The 23,136-nt window shown below is 43.4% G+C and overlaps 1 protein-coding gene across 3 annotated transcripts in view; it reads right to left on the reverse strand.

Annotated features, from left to right (window-relative positions):
- PKHD1 (PKHD1 ciliary IPT domain containing fibrocystin/polyductin) overlaps positions 1–23,136 on the reverse strand; it is a 1,284,809-nt gene that overhangs the window by 25,628 nt on the left and 1,236,045 nt on the right. For all 3 annotated transcript variants that reach the window (XM_029596114.1, XM_029596113.1, XM_029596115.1), the window contains one exon: positions 4,747–4,896. In XM_029596114.1, the coding sequence (XP_029451974.1) occupies positions 4,747–4,896 (150 nt within the window). The remainder of the gene's footprint in view (positions 1–4,746; positions 4,897–23,136) is intronic.

Below are 23,136 nucleotides of genomic sequence, written 5' to 3' on the forward strand. Positions count from 1 at the left end.
AGCTCTGTGGCGTATGCTAAAGGTACTTAATGATTTTTGGAGAAACAGAAGCCTATATGTCAAATTTACAATGACACAGCTGATTGGGATTACTGGAATTAGAAATAATTCAGGGATACTGGAAAAAGATTCTTTGAGACTGAAAAGTTAACTAGGGAAATTTCCTCACTATATTACAGTTTCTTTTAACTAAGACAACTTAATATTGTACATTTTTTTTTACTATATCTTATTTACTAACAGCTAGGTGTACCAAAGGGTTTTTCCCATTTTGGGATTGATTCATTACAGCTTTTCTCCCATTTTGTGTCTATGGGAAAAGATTAATAAGTCTCTTTGGGCCTGGTATTAAGCACCATTTAGAAGGCTAAGTTCAGACATAGCCGTCTAAATTGATAAAAATGAAGAAAAGAGTGCATGGGCGTGATTTGCTGGTGTGGCAATTACTATCCTTAAGAAATAAGCCTGACACTTTCAATGTGACTCCTTCATTGCTCTCTGCTTCCATGGCCAGGGTAAAATGAAAATTGATTCAAACAGCAACCAACGAGCTGACTTTTAAGGTCCGGAAAACTGATAAGCATCAGAGATGAGCTTCGTTTTTTTTGTACCGTGTCGTTTTTTGAGTCGGACGCTTCGGGGTAAAGTTTGTTTTTCCTCGGTTAGTTTTTGGGAAAAACGAACAAAAAACTAAGCGGGGAAAAATGAAACGGCCCAAAAAACGACGCGGGAAAACGAAGCTCAAAAAAACCCATATTAAAATTTACTATAATACATTAAATACAACCTCCCCCCCTCAAGACTTACTAACATCCCTGGTGGTCCAGCGGGGTCCCGCGAGCGATTTCTCCCTCATTGCCATCGGGCTTGCCTCGCATCAAAATGGTGCCGATAGCCTTTGACCTACTATGTCACAGGGGTTACCGGTGCCATTGGTCAGCCCCTGTCACAAGGTAGGAGCAATGGATGGTCCCCCAAGACTTGCCAAAAGTCCCTGGTGGTCCAGCGGGTGTCCGGGAGTGATCTCCTGCTCTCGGGCCGTAGGCTGCCAGTAATTAAAATGGCGCTGATAGCCTTTGCCCTTACCATGTCACAGGGGCTACCGGTGCCATTGGTCAGCCCCTGTCACATGGTAGGAGCACAAGATGGTGCCGGCCATCCATTGCTCCTACCATGTGACAGGGGCTGACAAATGGCACTGGTAGCTCCTGTGACATAGTAGGTCAAATGCTATCAGCACCATTTTGATGCGAGGCAGGCCGGACAGCCCGATGGCACAGAGGGAGAAATTGCTCACGGGACCCCGCTGGGCCACCAGGGATGTTAGTAAGTCTTGGGGAGGGATAGGGATCGGGATGGTGGGGGGGGGGGGTTGTATTATACTAAATTTTAATGCTTGGGGTGGTTTTTTATTTAAAAAAATAAAATGTGCCCCTCCCCCCGTACAAACCCGAAAAACAAATTTTCCTCGTAGTTCTGGGAAAATCCGTTTTGGGGTTCAGGGCCCCTGACCCACGACAAATTAGGTAATTTCATTGAAATTGCCTAATTCATGATAAACAAATGCACATCTCTAATAAGCATGGGGATTACTTAAAGGGCATACTAGCATAAGCTTGCTGGGTAGACTGGATGGATCATTTGATTATTTGCTACCGTCATTTCTATGCTTCTATGTTTCTATATGAATATCTTATGTGGTATGCAGTTACCACTTAACTGTTTAAATTTTTACATTGCTAAAAAGTTAGCCAGTTAAATGAGGGGCAGAATGGGGGCATTCTGAGGCAGAGCCACTTATCCAATTAATATAGAGCCAGACTCATTTTCGAGGTAATTTTCAAAAGGAGTTCTATGCATAAATGTAACATACTATTGTAGCAATTTTCAAAAGCCATTTACTCGCATAAAGTGCACTTACGCGATTAAATCCTAAGGACAATTCAATTGCATATTTTCTAGACATTTTCAAAAGCCCACTTACTTGAGTAAAGTGAATTTACTTTAGTAAAATCCAGTTTTACTCGAGTAAATGCTTTTCAAAATCAGGCCCTAAAGCTTTTCTTCCATTGTGTGTCTATTGGAAAAGTCCTTAGTGAATCAGGTACTCAGACAGATAAATGATGATATTATGGGTTATTCAGCTTACAGCTAGCAGAAATAGTGCCCGCAATAAAAAAATGGGCATGCACCGCTTCACAGAGGCAATTTTCGTGAAGTGCGATATGTTATCGCATCGCATGTTGCATCAGTGTGTCGCGCGTGGCGTCAGCGCGTCGCATGTGATTTTACGAGGTGTACATTGATTTATAGGGGTGTGCATTCATTTGCAACATTTTGGTAATTCACAAAATATATGCTATATTTGTTGTATTCGTGAGGGTTATAAAACGTATGGCGAACCCCCACGAATACAATGTATCACTAATGAATAAACCCCTACTCTCCTGACCCCCCCCCCCCCCCCAAGGCTTTCCAAAAGTCCCTGGTGGTCCAGCAGGGATCCTGGAGTGATCTCCTGCACTCAAGCTGTCGGCTGATGGTATTCAAAATGATGCCGATAGCCTTTGCCCTTACTATGTCACAGGGGCCACCGGTGCCATTGGTCGTCCCCTGTCACATGGTAGGAGCAATGGACGGCCGGCGCCATCTTCTGCTTTTACCATGTGACAGGGGCCGACCAATGGCACTGGTAGCCCCTGTGACATAGTAAGGGCAAAGGCTATCGGCGCCATTTTGAATACTGGCAGCCGACTGCCTGAGTACAGGAGATCGCTCCAGGACCCCCGCTGGACCACCAGGGACTTTTGGCTAGTCTTGGGGGGGACTCCTGACCTGACTTCTGAATGGCGGATTACAAGTTGAAATGCAGTTATTTGTTGCTTGATGACATTCCTAAACTTAACTCAAGACTTTGGATTGCTTAAGCCCCTGAGGCAGCAGCTGTTGAGCTGCGAAACTCGGCCTGAGTCGGGCATTTTTACATATACGTCTCTACTCTAATAAACATTTGGAAAAGACAAAGGCATCTATTCTTGTGTTTACCTGACAGCTATTATAGATCAACTACCTCTTTGTTTTCTTGGACTAACTTTGCTATCCAGACAGTTAATATGGACTACATACTGTATAATTTTATCTGGGTATTTTCAGTGGTTATCTGGTTTATGTTAGGGATGTGAATTCATTTTAAATGAATGTGCAAAAGACAATAAATAAGGGCAATTCATTTCATTCAGAGGGCCCTGAAACAAATTAAAAGCCCCTGAATGAAACAAATCAGAGGATCTAGGCTGGTTTACAGGTCAAGGCCCCAGCTAAGAGACCCAGCTTACAGTCCAGGCTTTGGCAATAGGACTTGGTCTGGGCTCCAGCTGAGGCATCAGCCTTGCGTGAGCTGAGGCTGAGGTCATGGCAATCTACTGTGTCCTCAGCCTGGGCCTATGCCTCACAGGCAGATCCACACCAGACCAGATAAGTGGGGGCCGGGAGGATCCTGGCCTCGGAAGTTTTCTGGGTGGGAGGGATGGTGAGGTCAGAAGGCCTTGGGAGGCCCTGTTTTTTTGTGTGTGTTAGTTTTTTTGGGGGGGTTGTTTGATTTATTTTTTTCACATGTTACTTTTATTTTATTTTATTTTATAGACATTAGTTATATTGATATTGATATGTTACCAATGTAATTTTATTCGAACTTTATTACTATTTTCTATTTTCTATTTTTTACTTTTGTTTTTATTTACTTTCTTTCTTGAAAGTTACTTTTATTATTTTTGATAATGTTGTAAACCATTTTGTTCAAATTTTTGCTAAGACAGTATATAAAAAGTTTTAAATAAATAAATAAAATAAATTCTATGAATTGAAATTCTTAGGAAAAACTTCTAAAAATGAAACAAAAAACAAAAACATATTTTTTATCCCTGCACACCCCAGGGCCAATTTTAAATCCTACGCGCGTGGGGTACATTTGTGTGCACTACCCGGCATGCACAAATGTATGCCTGATTTTATAACCTTGCATGTGCCAAGCCCAAGGGGACCCCCCGATGGCTTTCCCCGTTCCCTCCAAGGCTGCACCGAAATTGGAGCAGCCTTGGAGGGAACTTTTTTTACCTCCCCCCCCCACCTTTCCCTCCCTTCCCCTTCCCCTCCCTTCCCCACCTCTCAGCCCTACCTAAATCCCCCCTACCTTATTTCCCCGAGTTATGCCTGCTTCTGGCAGGCGTAACTTGTGCGCGTCGGCCGGCTGCCAGCACACAAACCTCTGGCACAGCCGCTGTGCTGAAGGACTCAAGACTGCCCCGGACCACTGCCCCGCCCCCGGACCACAAATTTTTAAAAGCCCCGGGACATACACGCGTCCCGGGGCTTGCGCGCACCACCGAGTCTATGCAAAATCTACCCCCCCCCCCCCCTTGTTTATGTCCCACTGAATATCAAGGCAAAGTTATCTGGGTAACTTTACCTGAGTAACTTTCACATTTACCAGTCCATTCATTATCAACCTCTAAAATATAAAATTGGAAAAACATTCCAGAATGTTCTTACACAAGTTTTTTGAATGATTTCAATTTGTGGAGATTTTTCCTGGCACAGGTAGAAGGAAATTAAATTCTAGGACAAAATATGTGCTATTTCAGAACTATGCAAACTGATTTGCGGAACTCATGCAATTTTTTGCCCTGAAGTTAAATCTGATTCTTGACCACTTACAAGACCTTTACAGTATTTATATGCACAGCTTGCCTTCTTTTGTGCGAGTCAGGTCGTTCTCATTTTCTTCCAGGATACAGGATGGATAGCCTGAATAAGGAAGTGAAGGGCAACTCTTTCTTTGTTTCTGAATGTTCTTGTTTCTTCCTCTTTGTTTTATATGAACTTTTTCAATCTTTGTTTCTAAATCAGAAATAAATAACAGTCATTTAAACCACTTAAATCATTCTAATTTGGACTTTCATTCAAAGTGAAAATTATTTAAGAAAATTTTCAATGGGATTTATGTGCCTAACTATGGAGTTAGTTAGATGCTTAGATTCCTAGGAATTGAATTTGCTCTGGGCAGAGTGGTTATATTTAACTGCTATTCAAGTAGGCATTTCTGAGAACATATTTGGATCAGGGGAGTACATGCATATAATTGAATTTTCAGTTATACACACACTCCCCTGGATCCTCAACTATACAAATAGTAGGGAAAAACGTCATGGGTACTTTGGTACCTGCATATACAAGTAGTTTCTCTTTGATAACTGGCTAAAGGTATGTACAAACGTTCAATGTGGACTTTACCACTATGAGCCTTATTGAAAACTACTCTCTCAATATTCTCCAGCTATTTACAAGACTGGCAAGACTGACAATTTAAAAAAAGTATGAAAAGCAGGCAAGGGCAGCAGACCACATATCCTATTCATGGCAGAGCACTGATCAGTAGGGATGTGAATCGTGTCCTCGATCGTCTTAACGATCGATTTCGGCTGGGAGGGGGAGGGAATCGTATTGTTGCCGTTTGGGGGGGTAAAATATTGTGAAAAATCGTGAAAAATCGTGAAAAATCGTGAAAAATCGAAAAAACGTAAAATCGCAAAACTGGCACATTAAAACCCCCTAAAACCCACCCCCGACCCTTTAAATTAAATCCCCCACCCTCCCGAACCCCCCCCCAAATGACTTAAATAACCTGCGGGTCCAGCGGCGGTCCGGAACGGCAGCGGTCCGGAACGGGCTCCTGCTACTGAATCTTGTTGTCTTCAGCCGGCGCCATTTTCCAAAATGGCGCCGAAAAATGGCGGCGGCCATAGACGAACACGATTGGACGGCAGGAGGTCTTTCCGGACCCCCGCTGGACTTTTGGCAAGTCTTGTGGGGGTCAGGAGGCCCCCCCCAAGCTGGCCAAAAGTTCCTGGAGGTCCAGCGGGGGTCAGGGAGCGATTTCCCGCCGTGAATCGTTTTCGTACGGAAAATGGCGCCGGCAGGAGATCGACTGCAGGAGGTTGTTCAGCGAGGCGCCGGAACCCTCGCTGAACGACCTCCTGCAGTCGATCTCCTGCCGGCGCCATTTTCCGTACGAAAACGATTCGCGGCGGGAAATCGCTCCCTGACCCCCGCTGGACCTCCAGGAACATTTGGCCAGCTTGGGGGGGGCCTCCTGACCCCCACAAGACTTGCCAAAAGTCCAGCGGGGGTCCGGAAGGACCTCCTGCCGTCCAATCGTGTTCGTCTATGGCCACCGCCATTTTTCGGCGCCATTTTGGAAAATGGCGCCGGCTGAAGACAACAAGATTCAGTAGCAGGAGCCCGTTCCGGACCGCTGCCGTTCCGGACCGCCGCTGGACCCGCAGGTTATTTAAGTCATTGGGGGGGGGTTTGGGAGGGTGGGGGATTTAATTTAAAGGGTCGGGGGTGTGTTTTAGGGGGTTTTAGTGTGCCGGCTCACGATTCTAACGATTTATAACGATAAATCGTTAGAATCTCTATTGTATTGTGTTCCATAACGGTTTAAGACGATATTAAAATTATCGGACGATAATTTTAATCGTCCTAAAACGATTCACATCCCTACTGATCAGGGGATCATGACGCCCTTAGACTTCCTGCTGCTAAAGCACAGAGAACAGCTGTACCTCCTGTCTACCTGCTAGTCTACTGGCAGGCCAAATGGTGAGCCATCAGTCTCTCTCTCCTTCCTTTTCCACGTAAGGAGGAGGTGGAGCCAATGTCATAGATTATAGTTTATCTCTGGCTTTTCCTTCATTTCTTCTCAGTTAGGTATTTTTCTGTACTTATATCATGCTGTCTTGAATTCTATTACCATTTTTATCCTCACTACCTCCACTTGAAGGATGTTTCATACATCCAGTACCCTCTCCTTTAAGAAATATTTTCTGATGTTACGCCTGAATCTACTTCATTCAAAAGAAGGTACGAAATAGAAAATATTGATTGTCCAAATATGAATCCACAAAATAGAAATTAAATAATAGCAAAAAAAATGCTCCAAGCTTTTAAATATAAGTGCTAGATGTCCCCCGACATGGTCCATGTTTTGCATAAGCTACGTCAGGAGGGACAAAGATCTGCAGAGTTTATAAAATACAACATAGTTATGCTCTGAAAGTATGGGGCTTTGTTTCAGTACATGCCAATATTTGCAATGCAATGAAAATACTTTCTTTCTGTATTTAATAAACATACATTTGTATAATTTTGGTGCAGAAAAAAATATAACAAGTACTTGTAATAACTACAATTATACGTGGAGGCAGGGATTTTATAAAGTATGCATGTAGGCTGTTTCGAAAATATTCGCCCATATCTCACCAGTGTGCTGATACCTCCACCTGTTCAACCGGTCCATCTCTAGTTCACCTAGACCCTCTAGCTGTTCACCCTGAACCCCACCAGTTTATCCAGACTTCCTACCCAAAAATTACAGACAACAGATAAGTCCGATTTAACTTGTGCTAGTCAATTAGCAGGTGTAAAATTGATAATTCATATACCTATATCTCTTATAAAATAGCAACTTCTGTGCACTCTTAACCCAACCAAGGAGCACCACTAAACCCCCCCCCCTCCTTTATTTCCACTGGCAAAATTTGCAAGTGAAACCGAAAATATGCGTGTACTTTATAAAACAGCATATATGCAAACACATGCTACTTATGTGTGTATATGCTATTTTTCCATGCAGAACCCCATCAAAAATTAACTCGCATAAGTTTATGAAATAGGCATAGAAAATGCATGCTTTCTTGCATTGGAAATATTTGTGTGTACTGAAACATATGCACATACATTTCAAGCAAAAACTATGTGATATTTTCTAAACTGTGCAGCTCCTGCTACACGGTTTATAAAATACTAGTATAAATCTCCTTGCATCCAGATATGTGTGTAAATGCTCTACTGTGGATAGGTTTGAAAGACAGTTTCTCTGTTAGCTGCAGAGTTTACCAGCATAGAAAAGACTTATCCTTATGTTGTCTGCTGGCTTGCCTCAGTGAATTATATTACCAGCAAAAAGTGTGAACATGCATCAATACATTTTAATAAACAGATATTATTGATAGAGAGGTTACAATGCCTTATTGCTGTTATGGATCAACTTGTAAGCAAGGCACATACTAGATACTGTAGTCTATCTCATGTCAGAATATGAAATCATAACTCAAATAATCCCAACAAATTCTGTGAAATTTTGCATAATCAATTTAGAACTAACTCTCAAGGATAGATTTTAAAAAATAAGCTTTACCAACAATGACAGACGTGTGGGGTCCATTTACTAAAGCTGTACAAGTAAACATGTAATTTATTTTTTTTTTACTTTTTATTTATGGATTTTTATATATTCATACAAAGAATCATCTTTGTATTGGAAATACATGGACAAAGTACAAAGAGAAAATATTAAAGGAAAAGAAGTTACATATAATAAACAAAAACCTTGCTATTGTCTTTATTCATTACATAATAAAATTAGCAAAGACGGAGATCTGGAATTGAACAGGAGAAAAAAATTAGGAAAAAAAAGAAGAAAAACAGGAATAGCATGCAATCCGACCATATAATGTCTACACCCAACAGCTCTAAATTGACACTGGAGAAGATATTAATGGAGTCTAAAAATGCTCTCAATTGCTCAGGAGCAAAAAAAATAAAACAATCTGTATTAAACTTGATAAAACATTTGCAAGGATAATAGAGAGATAAGGAAGAACCTAAAGAAACAGCCTCCTGCCAATAGGCAAGAAACACTCTTCTTCTCTCTTGTGTTACATGCGAAATATCAGGAAATACTTGTACCTATTGGCCATAAAAAAAAGTGAGGATATATTCTTGAAGTATCTACGCATAACATTGCTAACATCTTGAGATGATACAAATATAACCAACTAAGTAGCACATTTCAAACTTTCAGGTGAAGAACTCTCTAAGAAATTTGTCAAATTAGGGAAACCGGACTGAAATTGAACATTAGCATTACCAGTGGAAATTGTAGAAAGGACAGATAATTTGCTAATAGAAGGCAGATGCTCAGAATCAAATTTAAAACTTCAAGGAAATAGTTTTTTTTAATGTAATATCAGCAATTTCCTCAAAAATCTTGTGGTAATTTAGTTAACAAAGATTCAAATACCTTGAGTAATTTTCCAATTGTTCAATCCTTCTTGACAAGGAGTTTTGGTCTTTCACTGATACAAGCTGAAGAGCTTGTATGTCTTTGAAATCTGCTTCCAGTCTGGAAATTTTTGTTGTAAGGGATACGACATTGCTATCATGTTTGTCCCCCATCTGTTCCATTTTTAAGGAAAGAGAGTCAATCTTTGAAGAGCAAGCACTTAAACAGTTACCTATCAACTCCCACGATGAATCCAGTGTTACCGCCTCGGGTCGAGCAGGGGCTATGAAGAGCCCACGACTAAATGGTAAAGTATCACCTGAGCCAAAACCAGGAGTAGCACCACAAAGTCATACCTGTCTCACGTGGGGCAGTAGATCTCAGAGTAGATGTAAAAAACTCACCCCCATAGTCATCCAAAGGCAGTTCCTCTCCCTGCAATAACATCTCTGATGTCCAGCAAGCCCCCCTCCAGTGCAGTCATTACAGTAACATCATAGCTGGGCGCCATGGTATTGAGAGACGAGGGAGATCATTGTGCAGAGAGAAGCCATTGGTCAAGCAGGCTGAGGGATGCCTCTGCTGCAGATGCCGGCAATGCTCCTTCTATGCAGGCATCATCAGGCTTCTTGGCTTCCTGAAGGCAGACCAGTGAGGTGATAAAATTCATGAGCACCTACTGGTACGAAGGGATGAGGTGTAATAACCTAAACTTACAAGGCAATCACTAAAACTCCATGAAGCAATGATCTGGTTCCAAATCCTTGCATGCCTTTATACATCTGTGTATTCAGCGTGTGTAAAATTGTGTGCATGCATGTCATGATACATTCTCCTTCTAGGGCTAAGAACTAGATTTGTCACTAGGCACACTAGGCCTGTATCTAGAGTGGCTGATATCTGGGGGCAGCAGGCAGAGGGAAAAAAATATCCTGCTTCCAGTAGCAAAAAAGCCTCTGCTGTCTTTCTGATACGTCAGGCCCCACAACAGTTTGTCATGCTTGCAGCTTGTTTCCCGTGGCGGCAGTGACTTCTCTCGTATGGCCCATTTCAGCAGCAGCTGCTTCTCTTGCTGTGGCAAGCCCACATCTTCAGCAGCAGCGAGCTGGCCTCCCTTTCAGCACAAGCAGCAGTTCATCTTAGGCATCGCGATTACACTCAGGCCCTGCCCCCACCTTCAGCGGCTGCGGAAAACACATGGCCCACCTCCATTCACCAGATCTGCTGTTTTTCCTGCAGCTGCTGCAAGGCTTTCCTACTTTTCTGTGCTACTGCGTTGTCGTTGGCCTCCTCATTGCTGAACCATGACAAAAAAAAACCCAGCATCAGGGACTTGCAACCTGCCCCTTCCCCCAGGCTAAAGAAAATCTCCTACAACTCTCCCAGAGCATCAACAGGCCTCCCACTCAGACCCTATTCTCCTGAGGTCTTGGTCCCACCTGGATCCTTCCCTAATCATCAATGTAAGTTAAAACTTTTTTTTCACTTATGTGAGTCAGTGAGTGTGCATGTGTGTCACCATGTGTGAAAGTGTGTATATGTGACTCAGTGAGTATAAGTATGACCGTGTGTATGTCAATGACAATGTGTGAAAGCGTGAATGTGCATGTATGTCAGCATGTGTGTGTGTAAAAGAGTGTGTGATTCGGTAAGTATGAGCATGTGTGTGACAGAACATAGTAAATATTGATAGAAGAAGACCCAAATGGTCCTTCCAGTCTGTCTAGCAATTGTTTTTAAGGGTAGTAGTGAAGGAGTGTGAATCTCAGTATCAGAATGCTTATGCAAATATCAGTGAACCTATGAGAATCTCAGTTTGAGCATGCATGTGTGCATGATTGAGTCAGCATATGTTTGTGTGAGAGTGAGTTGTGTGTTAATCAGCCAATGTTTGTGTGAGATTGAGCATGTGTGCGAGAGTTTGTGTGTGTGTGAGTCAGTGTGTGTGAGTCAGTAAACCATTCTCTTCTTGTGGGAGCTCATGCATTCAGCTTGCACACATACCAGTTCCAGGTGGGGAGAAGGGTGAAGGGATGTGACCCATGCAGACTGCAGGAAATGGTGAGGTTTGAGTACCCTACAGGTAGGCAGGTACCCTCAGCATTTGCTGGCATGCCCTGAGTGAGTGTGTGAATGAGAGAGTCAGCATATGAATGAGAATGAATATGTGTCAGAGAGTGTGTGAGTATATGAGAGAGACAGAGGATAAAGTCTGTGCACACCCCCACCCCTGACTAATCCACAATAATCTCAGCATGACAGGAATATAAAATCTCAGTTATGGAGAGTGGGGGATTTTTTATTCCTTGTTCTTTTTAACTATTGGGTGTTACTTTGGGTATTGGGTGTTACTTTACTATTGGGTGTTACTTTATTGGGTGTTACTTAACTATTGGGTGTTACTTTACGCACTTCGCGTATCTGTTCTGATACGCGAAGTGCGTATCAGAACAGACTAATCACCCAACCGGCTAAATCCTCCCTGAGGAAACGCGCGCTTTCCACAGCGGGCCCTTCACTATGGAACTCGCTACCTCCAGACCTCCGCCTTGAACCTGACCACGCTACATTCAAAAAGAAACTTAAGACTTGGTTGTTTAAACAAGCATTCCCAGAAAGCTAAAAGCAGGAAGAAAGTCATGTTTCAGACTATTCGCTCTCTCCCCATCCCACAGCATATAACTTCACAAAGAGACCAGTTGAAATAATTGAGTCATTTATTTATCTTATACCTTTATAATCATATATATTATATTCAATCATGTTAGAACCTTATAACCACGCTATTTATTTATTAGGTATTATTTATAACTGTCAGCAATATATACTAATTCGTTAATTTAATGAATATGTTCAATGTTTATGTTCAATGTCCAATGTTCAATGTTAATTAATATGTTCAATGTTCAATGTAAACCGCTAAATGAAGCGATAGTTCTTGTTTCTTGTAAACCGGGGTGATATGTATTTTATACAGGAACCTCCGGTATATAAACCCTATAAATAAATAATAAAATACTTGATATGTTTGCTGTTTTGAAAAATATTATTGGTGTTTGTGAAATTTTAAACATTTTTATGAGTTTTTAATTATTGGTTGAATTGGTCAGCTGTTTTGAAATATTTTTATTAGTATAGTTTAACTATTATGATTTGTTTCATTTGGCGGGCCATGGGCTATCCCAACCGACTGCCGCACTCACCTCCAGCCCAGCATGGTGGGCATGACTTGTCCTGGTATGGGGACTGGCGTCCTGTGCGCTGCGCTGCACATGTCGGGGCCGGTGCGCTGTGCTTGGGCATTGTGCAGGGGTCCTTGGCTCTTCCTGCTCCTCCCTGCTTTAGGTGTGCACGTCGAATCCCAGGATTTAAAGGGCCAGCAGCGGGAAAGTTCCCTGCAGCCCGGGCTGATGACATCTGGCTAGGTGGGTATTTAAACCCTGTCTTTCTGTTTCCATTTCGCCTCAGCAAAGGGTCCTGCTCATCCTTTGAGTGTGAGTTGTCTGCATTCCTAATCTCTGCCTTGGTTCTTGCGTTCCTGCCTTGCTCCTACTCCTGACTCCTGGCTCCTGCGTTCCTGTTCCTTGCCTCCAGTTCCTGCCTTGCTCCTTGTCCCCTCGGATTGATCCTCTGGTTCTGACCCTGCTTCGCTTCACTCTGTTTGTTCTTCGCCTGCCCTGACCTCCTGCCTGGCCTCTCATCTCTGCTTGTACGCTGCCTGCCTCGACCTCTGGCCTGTTCCTATTTCTACTCATCTGCTGCCTGCCTCAACCCTTGGTCCATCCCACACTGCTTCAGCTTCTTGTCTTCCAGTTTGTCACCTTGAGAGACCTGCACCTAAGTCTTGCCGGCCCCAGTACCCAAGGGCTCAACCTGCGGGAAACGAATGCTGGTATAGGTGAAGGTCCTGTTATGTCATCTTCCTCTGAACCGCCTCTCAACAACAAGGACCAACAGGAGCCTTTCCCTGGTGGTAGCAACAACCTCGTCTCGGCTCAAGGGTCCACCTTTCGAACATGATTGATGTTTATATTTCTTGATTTTAATATTGTTGTATAAGGAATGGTAATGTTTCTGTTTTTCTATTGTCGCACTGCATTCAGAGTGTGGCTTCCCGTAGTTTCCAGTTCAGTTTTTGTCTGCACATTTCTATAGTCACACAATGTTAGGTTCCATATTAGGTGCTACTACCCAAGAAAGAGATCTAGGTGTCATAGTGGATAACACATTGAAATCATCAGTTCAGTGTGCTGCAGCAGTCAAAAAAGCAAACAGAATGTTGGGAATTATTAGAAAGGGAATGGTGAATAAAACGGAAAATGTCATAATGCCTCTGTATCACTCCATGGTGAGACCGCACCTTGAATACTGTGTACAATTCTGGTTGCCGCATCTCAAAAAAGATATAATTGCGATGGAGAAGGTACAGAGAAGGGCTACCAAAATTATAAGGGGAATGGAACAGCTCCCCTATGAGGAAAGACTAAACAGGTTAGGACTTTTCAGCTTGGAGAAGAGAAGGCTGAGGGGGGATATGATAGAGGTGTTTAAAATCACGAGAGTTCTAGAATGGGTAGATGTGAATCGGCTTTTTACTTTTTCGGATAATAGAAAGACAAGGGGGCACTCCATGAAGTTAGCATGTGGCACATTTAAAACTAATCGGATAAAGTTCTTTTTCACTCAATGCACAATTAAACTCTGGAATTTGTTGCCAGAAGATGTGGTTAGTGCAGTTAGTATAGCTGTTTTTAAAAAAGGATTGGATAAGTTCTTGGAGGAGATCCATTACCTGCTATTAATTATTAGATAATAACCACCGCTATTACAAGCAACTGGAACATGGAATAGACTTAGTTTTTGGGGTACTTGCCAGGTTCTTATGGCCTAGATTGGCCACTGTTGGAAACAGGATGCTGGGCTTGATGGACCCTTGGTCTGATCCAGTATGGCATGTTCTTATGTTCTTATTTAAACTCTGTTGCGTCTTTATTCTGTATTTGGTGAGGGTCTGTCTGGGTTCTGCAAGTGTGATCACGGTGAGGTATTTTGTTAGCGTCTAGTTTCTGTATAGTGGTCTATAGCAGTTTGGCTTGTTTGTTTTCCAAATAGGAGGTGTTTTAGCTCCTGGTGTAATATTTATGGTGCTCCATTTTCATATTCTTTATCATATGATGATATAATTAATAGCTTCGCTGAGCAGAAAGCAGAACACAAGCAACTTTAGACATGGGGTACCAATAGGATAATTAAATTGTTTGTTTATATATTTTTGTAGCATTAAGTTGTAGACTTTCTTAAAGTTATTCATATTACTTTATTTCTGTTTTGAGTTGGTCAATGTTAATTTCATTGGTAGTGTCTTACCTGGGCGAGGTTAGGGCTAGGGGGGAGGGGGGAGCGACACTACCAACAGTGCCTAGTGATAACAAAAACCTTAATTAGTCCCTGCTAGGGCCCCCTTCCCTAACAATGAAGAAGTAGAGGGGTAAGGAGGAGAATGTTGGGAGAAAATGTAAAGAACTCAAAAGCTTTACAAGGTTACATTTGTTATGTTATCTACTTGTCTAAAGCTTGAGGAGCCTTATAGGACTCCATTATAGATATTGAATTCAGAAGGTACTTATAGATTACCATTGCCACTTGCAAGTCCTGCAAAGGTGGTCATGGGCTGCAACATCCTGGGCACAGTTGTCTGTGTGCTCTCCTCTAATCTATGGGATGATCAGCCCTGTCCCTCTGCCACTCCTTCCTGTTCTACCTCTTCCTTTAGGTCAACTCTTTCTTTCTTCTCAAGGAACTGGAATTTCTCCACATTGTTTTGCATAGTGATAGCAGAAAGGTGAGGACTTTTGTAGCATCATCAATTAGCTGTTAAGGGCATCAACTGAGTAGGAGAAAAACAAGTCCTAAACACTACAATGAGCCCATAAGATAGTGTAATGTTTTCCTCATTAAAATGTCTGCTTTAGTACTTGTCTGAAATAATGTGGCTTAATGGATAGGAGAAGGTATCTTTGCACCATTAAATGCCTCATTTGCTGTTCGTTATTTGATTTAACTATGGAATTGCTGTAAAGATTAACATGTTTGCAAGGGTGGGTATGTTAAAGCTGAAAAAGTCTGCATTAGGCCTTTCATGGCTAATGCAGCTCTTAATACATGCTAAAACTTATTTTAGCACACATCAATGCTATCATGGTTTCATGACGACCATTTAGTGCATATGCATAGCGTCTAAAGGTGATAAAGTGTTTTATGTAAACTGAATACAGAAAACTCCTTACGTCCAATATTGTTCCTAATATGTAAACGAACACTTTTTTCTACTGTGACTATTAGTCTAAGAAGAAAATCTTTACTGATAAAATGATAATCATTAACAAATAGATCTCACAGTCATACAGTGGAAGGTTTTATAGGGACAATTTTCAAACTGTCTGCATTAGGACAAAGTCCGTGTGCACTTCCCACTTGTGGGCTTTGCACTAATTTGAGAGGAAACACATACACTTGTTATCCACTTGAAAATTGCCATTGGGGCAAAATGCACTTGTAACTGCTTTATTTGTGAACACATTTTTACTGGAAAAGTATGCACAAAGATTTGAAAATGCTACCCACATGCATACTTTTTGTCCTTTGACCTATATGTACCTTCCAGATATAATTCTTTGCAATAGGGCTAAAATAACTCATGACTTTTAATGGCATTGAAGGACAATATTCAGACAACCCATTAATGCTGGTAAAGTGCTTTTTCCCTGCATAAATCACTTTCAACAGTGTCCTCCAAATATGTAATGAGACAGAAACAATTATTGAGAAAATGTTATGCTGTATTTTGCTTCAACGTTTTGAGCAGTCGCTAGATAATATATATATAATATATAATATATATAATAGATAAAATGTCCAACCTTGCTATACACACAGTGTGTTGCGCTGGAGGTGGACCCTTGGCCTAGTGCAGGATTGGAATGGCCCTCCAGTCGGACCCGGACAGCGCCTGCCACCAGAACATGGAGCACAGGAGGAGACAGAGGCTAACTGGAGCTTTGCCAACAGCAACCCGGGGTTCCCTCAGGTTGAGCCCTTGGTTACCCAGGCCGCCTGGTCTTAGGTGGGCCTCGCAGAGTCTCCTAGAGAGGAAGCATAGAGGAGTGCCCATGACAAACAAGGGTGTGCAGTTGCAATCAGAGTAGGAATGTCCAGAGGTCGCAGGAGGACAGAAGAGAATGTCCAAGTGGATAGCGAGGATCAAGGCCAGAGTAACAGTTCAGAGTGGTCAGCCGAAGCAGGGGCCAATACCTGTAGTCAATCCAGAGTAGTCAAGACAGGCAGAGGTCAGGTTCCAGGCAGCAATCAGAGTAGTCAGTAGTCAGGCAGAGGTCAGGTTCCAGGCAGCGATAAGAGTAGTCAGTAGTCAGGCAGAGGTCGGTTCCAGGCAGCGATCAAGAGTAGTCAGTAGTAAGGCCTGCGATTGATCTGCATCGGCTCCTCTGGTGATGGAGGAGGTGCCGGTAAGGCCTTCAACTGGGGGCTCATAGCACAGACTGGGCATGGGAATGAAGGCCGGGAGACCTTTACTTCCTGGTGTCGCTGACGTAGGCGGTGATTAATCTTCCCCACCAGGGAAATCAGGTCATCTAGAGACATGGGAATCTCACAAGCAGCCAGCTCATCCTTGATGGCAGAAGACAAGCTATCTAAATAAATTGCCTGTAGGCAGTCCTCTTTCCGCTCCAGTTCCGTGGCTAATGTCCTGAATTCCACTGTGAATTCGATGAGCGAATGTGAGCCTTGACGAAGGTGGAGAAGCTGGTGACTCGCAACCGCCTATCGGCCAGGGTCCTCGAAGGTCCGCTTGAAGATGGTGATGGAGTGGGAGAGGTGACGGAGGTCGTCATCAGAACACTCCCAAAGTGGGGAAGCCCATGCTAGGGCTTTCCCCTCCAGGCATGAGAGGATGAAGGTGATCTTGGTAGTTTCATTCGGAAACAACGCAGGCTGTAATGCGAATTGCATAAAACATTGCTTGAGGAAGCCTCAGCAGAGGTGTGGATCCCCATTGAAACAAGGTGGAGATAGAAGGGCCAAGGATGCCCGTGGAGATGGGGTTTGAGTCCAACCCCTTGATTTGGCCATAACAGAATCCTCGAATTGAGACCATAGTCTCGCCACAGATGAAGTCAATGATTCCAAGGCTTGTTGCTATTCTCGGACATGAGCAGCTAGGCCAGGGATGGCCTGCAAGGCGGTAGACTCTACCGAGTCCATGGCCTTGGCAACCTGTTGCACTGGAGGTGGACCCTTGGCCTGGTGCAGGATTGGTACGGCCCTCCCGTCGGACCCGGAGAGCATCTGCCACCAAGAGGCAGAGCACAGGAGGAGACAGAGGCTAGTTGGAGCTTCGCCAATAGCAACCCGGGGTTCCTTCAGGATGAGCCCTTGGTTATCCGGTCTGCCTGGTCTTAGGTGGGCCTCTCAGGGTCTCCTAGAGAGGAAGCGAGGAGGTGTGCCCACCATGAACAAGGGTGTGTGGTTGCAGTCAGAGTAGGAATGTGCAGAGGTCGCAGGAGGCCAGAAGAGTGTCCGAGTGGATAATGAGGATCAAGGCCAGAGTAACAGTTCAGAGTGGTCTGGTTCTTATGGATCTTATGGCCTGGATTGGCCACTGTTGGAAACAGGATGCTGGGCTTGATGGACCCTTGGTCTGACCCAGTATGGCATGTTCTTATGTGGTCAGCCAAAGCAGGGATCAGTACCTGTAGTCAATCCGGAGTAGTCAAGTCAGGCAGAGGTCAGGTTTCAGGCAGCGATCAGAGTAGTCAGTAGTCAGGTAGAGGTCAGGTTCCAGGCAGCGATCAGAGTAGTCAGTAGTCAGCCAGAGGTCGGTTCCAGGCAGTGATCAAGGGTAGTCAGTAGCAGGCAGAGGTCAGTTCCAGGCAGTGATCAAGCGTAGTTGGTGAACAGGCAGAGGTCAGGTCCAGGCAGCAAGCAGGAGTAGTCAGTGAACAAGCAAAGGTCAGTACCATGAGATCAGTCCGAAGGGTACTACCAGGGATGAAGAGACGAAGGAACAGAAGACGCTGGAACAGGAGACACAGGAAACGCTGGAACAGGAGACCCTGGAAAAGGAGTCAAAGGAGATTCTGGAACAGGAGACGCTGGAACAGGAGACTCAGGAGATGCTGGAACAGGAGACACTGGAACGAGAGACTCAGGTACAGGCAAACTAGAGACTCCAGTGTACTACCTGATTGCCAAGGCATCGTTTAAGGGAACGAGCCTTGCCTTATATACCCAGGGAGTGTGATGTCATCTAGAGGTGTCGGGTTCGGGTTTCCCGCACTTGGCCCTTTAAGTCTGGCGACATCAGCCGCAGATGCGCCTAGGGGCAGGGCCAAGGAGCAGGAGGATGCGGAGCACTGGTGGGAGCTCTGCTGTGAGGCAACCTTGGAGCCGGTGAGCGGGGGAGCCAGGGACGCCGCGAGCTGGCTGCTGCTGCGGCGGAAGGGAGTCTGGTGCTGGTAGATGGGACAGAGAAGTGAGCAGGCCCGGCCGTAGAGTGAACGAGGCCGGGAAGTGCAACACAATGGGTTTCTATGTTCTATTTTGCTTTTCTTTTCATATAATCTGCTGTGAATTTCCAAAGACTTCAATTATTCATTCTATGAATACCATAAAAGAGTTGGACTGCAACTCTTGACTGATCATGCACTAATTAATCAGGTAAAAACATTGTATTGTGTACCCAAGAACACATCTAACTACTCTTCCCTATAACAATTAGACTTTTTCCTCCTCTGTTTGATTTACCCTTGGAAGGTGCATTAGTCTTGAATATAAAAGCTTCTATTATTAAGCAAAAGCAGAAGGAGTTACTCCTAACTCTAGACTAGATGCATGGGACTCCAGGGCACATTCCAATCTCATTCAATAATTTTCATTGCAAGGAAGTAACAGAAAATGACATTTGTAAACAATAGCTTTAAATTAATGAGAACAAAAAGGCAGGTGCAGATAGTTTTGGACCCAATTTATCTAAACTGGAGGCATATTCCATCATTTACCCCTTAAGTTATTTAATTTGTCTTTATGAACTGAAGTTTTGCCAGACTGCTGAACACAAGTACACATTACTCCATTGCATAAATAAGGAAATACTGATTAATTAAGCAGCCATTGTGCTTTTTTTCTGTTTTGTTGGCAATGTTTAGCATAAGAGAGATCATCTTATAATCTAATTTTAGTCTATGTGAATTTTTCTACCCTTTGGTTTGAAAAATATTGTTCATTCAGTTGATTGATTTATTGGATTATTTGCTAGTTATAATTTATTGAATCTATGTAAGAATTATAAAAAGATGATGATGTACATTAGCTTCTGAGACCACATAGGTCACAGAAGGAAGACAATATATAAACACTGAGATGTGACAGAGTGGAAATTCCCACTTTAGAGGCTTTCATGAGTTGTCAAATAATGATTGGTTTAGCATCCGTTAGCAATTGCATAGTGGATGAAGTAAGACGATATGAAATCTGGGAATATAGATTCACAAATCAAATTCAACAAACTTGCACAAAAACCACGTATCTCAAATCAGCTTGCAAACCTTTTTTTAAAAGTGCAGTTAATGGCAAAATCTGAAATTCTATAACAGATTTCCATTGACTATTTTCATGAATTTATCATGAAATTTTATAAGATCTCAGCAAAAATTTTAAATGATTTTTTACATGGATGAAAGCAAAATCCTCATGTTTCTGTGAAATTGAACCAGGTTGAAATATTCTTTTTTTGATACCATGTCAAATAAATATATAGATCCCTAGGTTTCACATACCCCAAACCACCCCTGTGCATGCCGAGCCTATCTTGCATAGGCTTCTGGCGCGCGCAAAGCCCCGGGACACGCGGAAGTCCCGGGGCTTTCCTGGGGGGCGTGTAGGGGGGCGTGATGCGGCCGGAGCGTCATCCGGAGCGTTCTGGGGGCATGGCCGTGGCCTCCGGACCAGCCCCCGAACCGGAACATGGCACACGGCAGCCGGCCCGGTGCACGCAAAGTTACACCTGCGTTGAGCAGGCGTAACTTGTTCAACAAAGGTAGGGAGGGTGTAGATAGTGCCGGGGGGGGGGGGGGGGGGGTTAGGTAGGGGAAGGGAGGGGAAGGTTGGGGGAGGCCGAAGGAAAGTTGCCTCCGAGGCCGCTCCGATTTCGGAGTTGCCTCCGAGGCCGCTCCGATTTCGAAGCGGCCTCGAAGGGAACGGAGGCAGGCTGCATGGTTCGGCGCGCACAGGCTGCCGATTTTGGGCAGCCTTGCGCGCGCTGACCCCGGATTTTAAAGGATACGCGTGGCTACGCGCGTATCTATTGAATCCCGCATACTCTTGTTCGCGCCTGGTACGCGAACAAAAGTACTCCCGTGCGCAAATTTATAAAATCTACCCCTAAGTTTCTGGATCAGTCACCAGCAAGGCTTGAACTAGGAGTTGCCTGAGGCAAACAGTCTAATGCCTTAATCATTCAGCTATGCAGCAACTCAAAATGGACTTAGGATTCCAAAAAATGTGAGCTGATTATCCCATCTGAAGAACCATTCTCCAAAGGGAGAAAATTGGCCTGATGATCAATTATTGAGCAGGCTGGGAACCAGGAAGTGTTCCCAACCTCTTAAATACTATCTAGCCATTCTGCCATTGATTCTTGCTTTAACACAGAACCATGACTGAAGAAAAAGACCATATGGTCATCTAGCCCTTACAATTCCCATCACTCGCTCAGAGATCTCACGTACTTATTCCATGCTTTCTTGAATTCAAATAATGTTGTTGCCTCCAGCACCTTCCCCGGAAGGCCATTCCATGCATACACTACCCGCTCTGTAACAAAATATTTCCTAAGATTACTCCCGAGTCTACCCCATTTCACCCTCATCCCATGACCCCTTGTTATAGAGCCTCCTTTCTGTTGAAAATGATTAGCCTCTTATGCATGGATACCTTTGAGATATTTAAATGTCTCTATCATATATTCCCTAGCTCCCCTTTCTCTAGGGGAAGACTATCTGTTGCAAATTTTGGAATCATCAGCAAATAACAAACCTTTCCTGACAATCCTTCCAATATGTCACTCATGAAAATGTTGAAAAAAACAAGTTCCAGGGTTGATCCCCAAGGAACTGGAAGATTGGGCATCCAAATGGCTTCCAAATGGCAGATGAAATTTAATGTGGACAAGTGCAAGGTGTTGCATATAGGGAAAAATAACCCATGCTGTAGTTACACGATGTTAGGTTCCAATTTAGGAGCTACCACCTAGGAAAAAGATCTAGTCATCATAGTGGATAATACTTTAAAATCGTCAGCTCAATGTGCTGCAGCAGACAAAAAAAGCAAACAGAATGTTAGGAATTATTAGAAAGGGTTAATAAAATGGAAAATGTCATAATGCCTCTGTATCGCTCCATGGTAAGACCGCACCTTGAATACTGTGTACAATTCTGGCCGCCGCATCTCAAAAAGATATAGTTGCGATGGAGAAGTACAGAGAAGGGCAACCAAAATGATAAAGGGGATGGAACAGCTCCCCTATGAGGAAAGGCTGAAGAGGTTAGGGCTGTTCAGCTTGGAGAAGAGACGGCTGAGGGGGGATATGATAGAAGTCTTTAAGATCATGAGAGGTCTTGAACGAGTAGATGTGAATCGGTTATTTACACTTTCGAATAATAGAAGGACTAGGGGCCATTCCATGAAGTTAGCAAGTAGCACATTTAAGACTAATCGGAGAAAATTCTTTCATGCAACGCACAATAAAGCTCTGGAATTTGTTGCCAGAGGATGTGGTTAGTGCAGTTAGTGTAGCTGGGTTCAAAAAAGGTTTGGATAAGTTCTTGGAGGAGAAGTCCATTAACGGCTATTAATCAAGTTTACTTAGGGAATAGCCACTGCTATTAATTGCAATAGTGGCATGGGATCTTCTTAGTGTTTGGGTAATTGCCAGGTTCTTGTGGCCTGGTTTGGCCTCTGTTGGAAACAGGATGCTGGGCTTGATGGACTCTTGGTCTGACCAGGCATGGCAATTTCTTAAGTTCTTATGTTCTTATGCTCCTAACAGTAGCACCCTCCTCCTCCGAGTAAACTTAATTTACCACTACCCTTTTGTGCCTCCCACTTAGCCAGTTTCTAACTCTAGGTTCCATACCAAGGGTGCTCAATTTATTTGTAAGCCTTCTGTACAGAACTGTGTCAAAAGCATTACCGAATTCCAAGTGTACTATGTCTAGTGCTCTTTCTTGATCCAACTTCCTGGTCATCCAATCATAGAAATTGATCAGATTCATCTGACAAGATTTACCTCTCGTAAAATCAAGCTGCCTTGGATCATGCAATCCATTGGATTCCAAGAACTTGCACTATTCTCTGTTTTAGCAGTGATTCTATTAATTTGCTCACCACAAAGGTAAGATTAACCAGCCTATAGTTCCCAGTCTCCTACTGATTTCCACTTTTATGAATAGGAACCTAATCTGCCCCTCTCCAGTCTTCTGGAACTACTCCTGACTTTAAAAAAGCATTGAAAAGGTCAGCCAGTGCAGCTGCCAAGACTTCTCTAAGTTTCCTCAATACTCTTGGATGCAACTCATATTACCCCATCATCTTATATAATTTAAGATTAGCTAGATCCTCACAAACACACTGTTCTGAAAAATGATTGCTTTTTATCTTACTTCTAATCTTATTTGTGTTTGTTTTATGTGGCCCTGCTCCAGGCCCTTCCAAAGTAAACACCGAACAGAAATATTTGTTAAGCAATTTTGCTTCTTCCTTATCATCATCTACAAATTCCTGCCCTTCACATCTGAGTCTCACAATGCCACTTTTGCTCTTCCTTCTATCACTAATGTTGCGCTGGAGGTGGACCCTTGGCCCAGTGCAGTATTGGTACAGCCCTCTGGTCGGACCCAGAGAGCGCCTGCCACCAGGAGGCGAAGCACACAAGGAGA

This window comes from Rhinatrema bivittatum, chromosome 3, assembly GCF_901001135.1.
Source record: "Rhinatrema bivittatum chromosome 3, aRhiBiv1.1, whole genome shotgun sequence".
In the NCBI taxonomy this organism is placed as follows: domain Eukaryota; kingdom Metazoa; phylum Chordata; class Amphibia; order Gymnophiona; family Rhinatrematidae; genus Rhinatrema; species Rhinatrema bivittatum.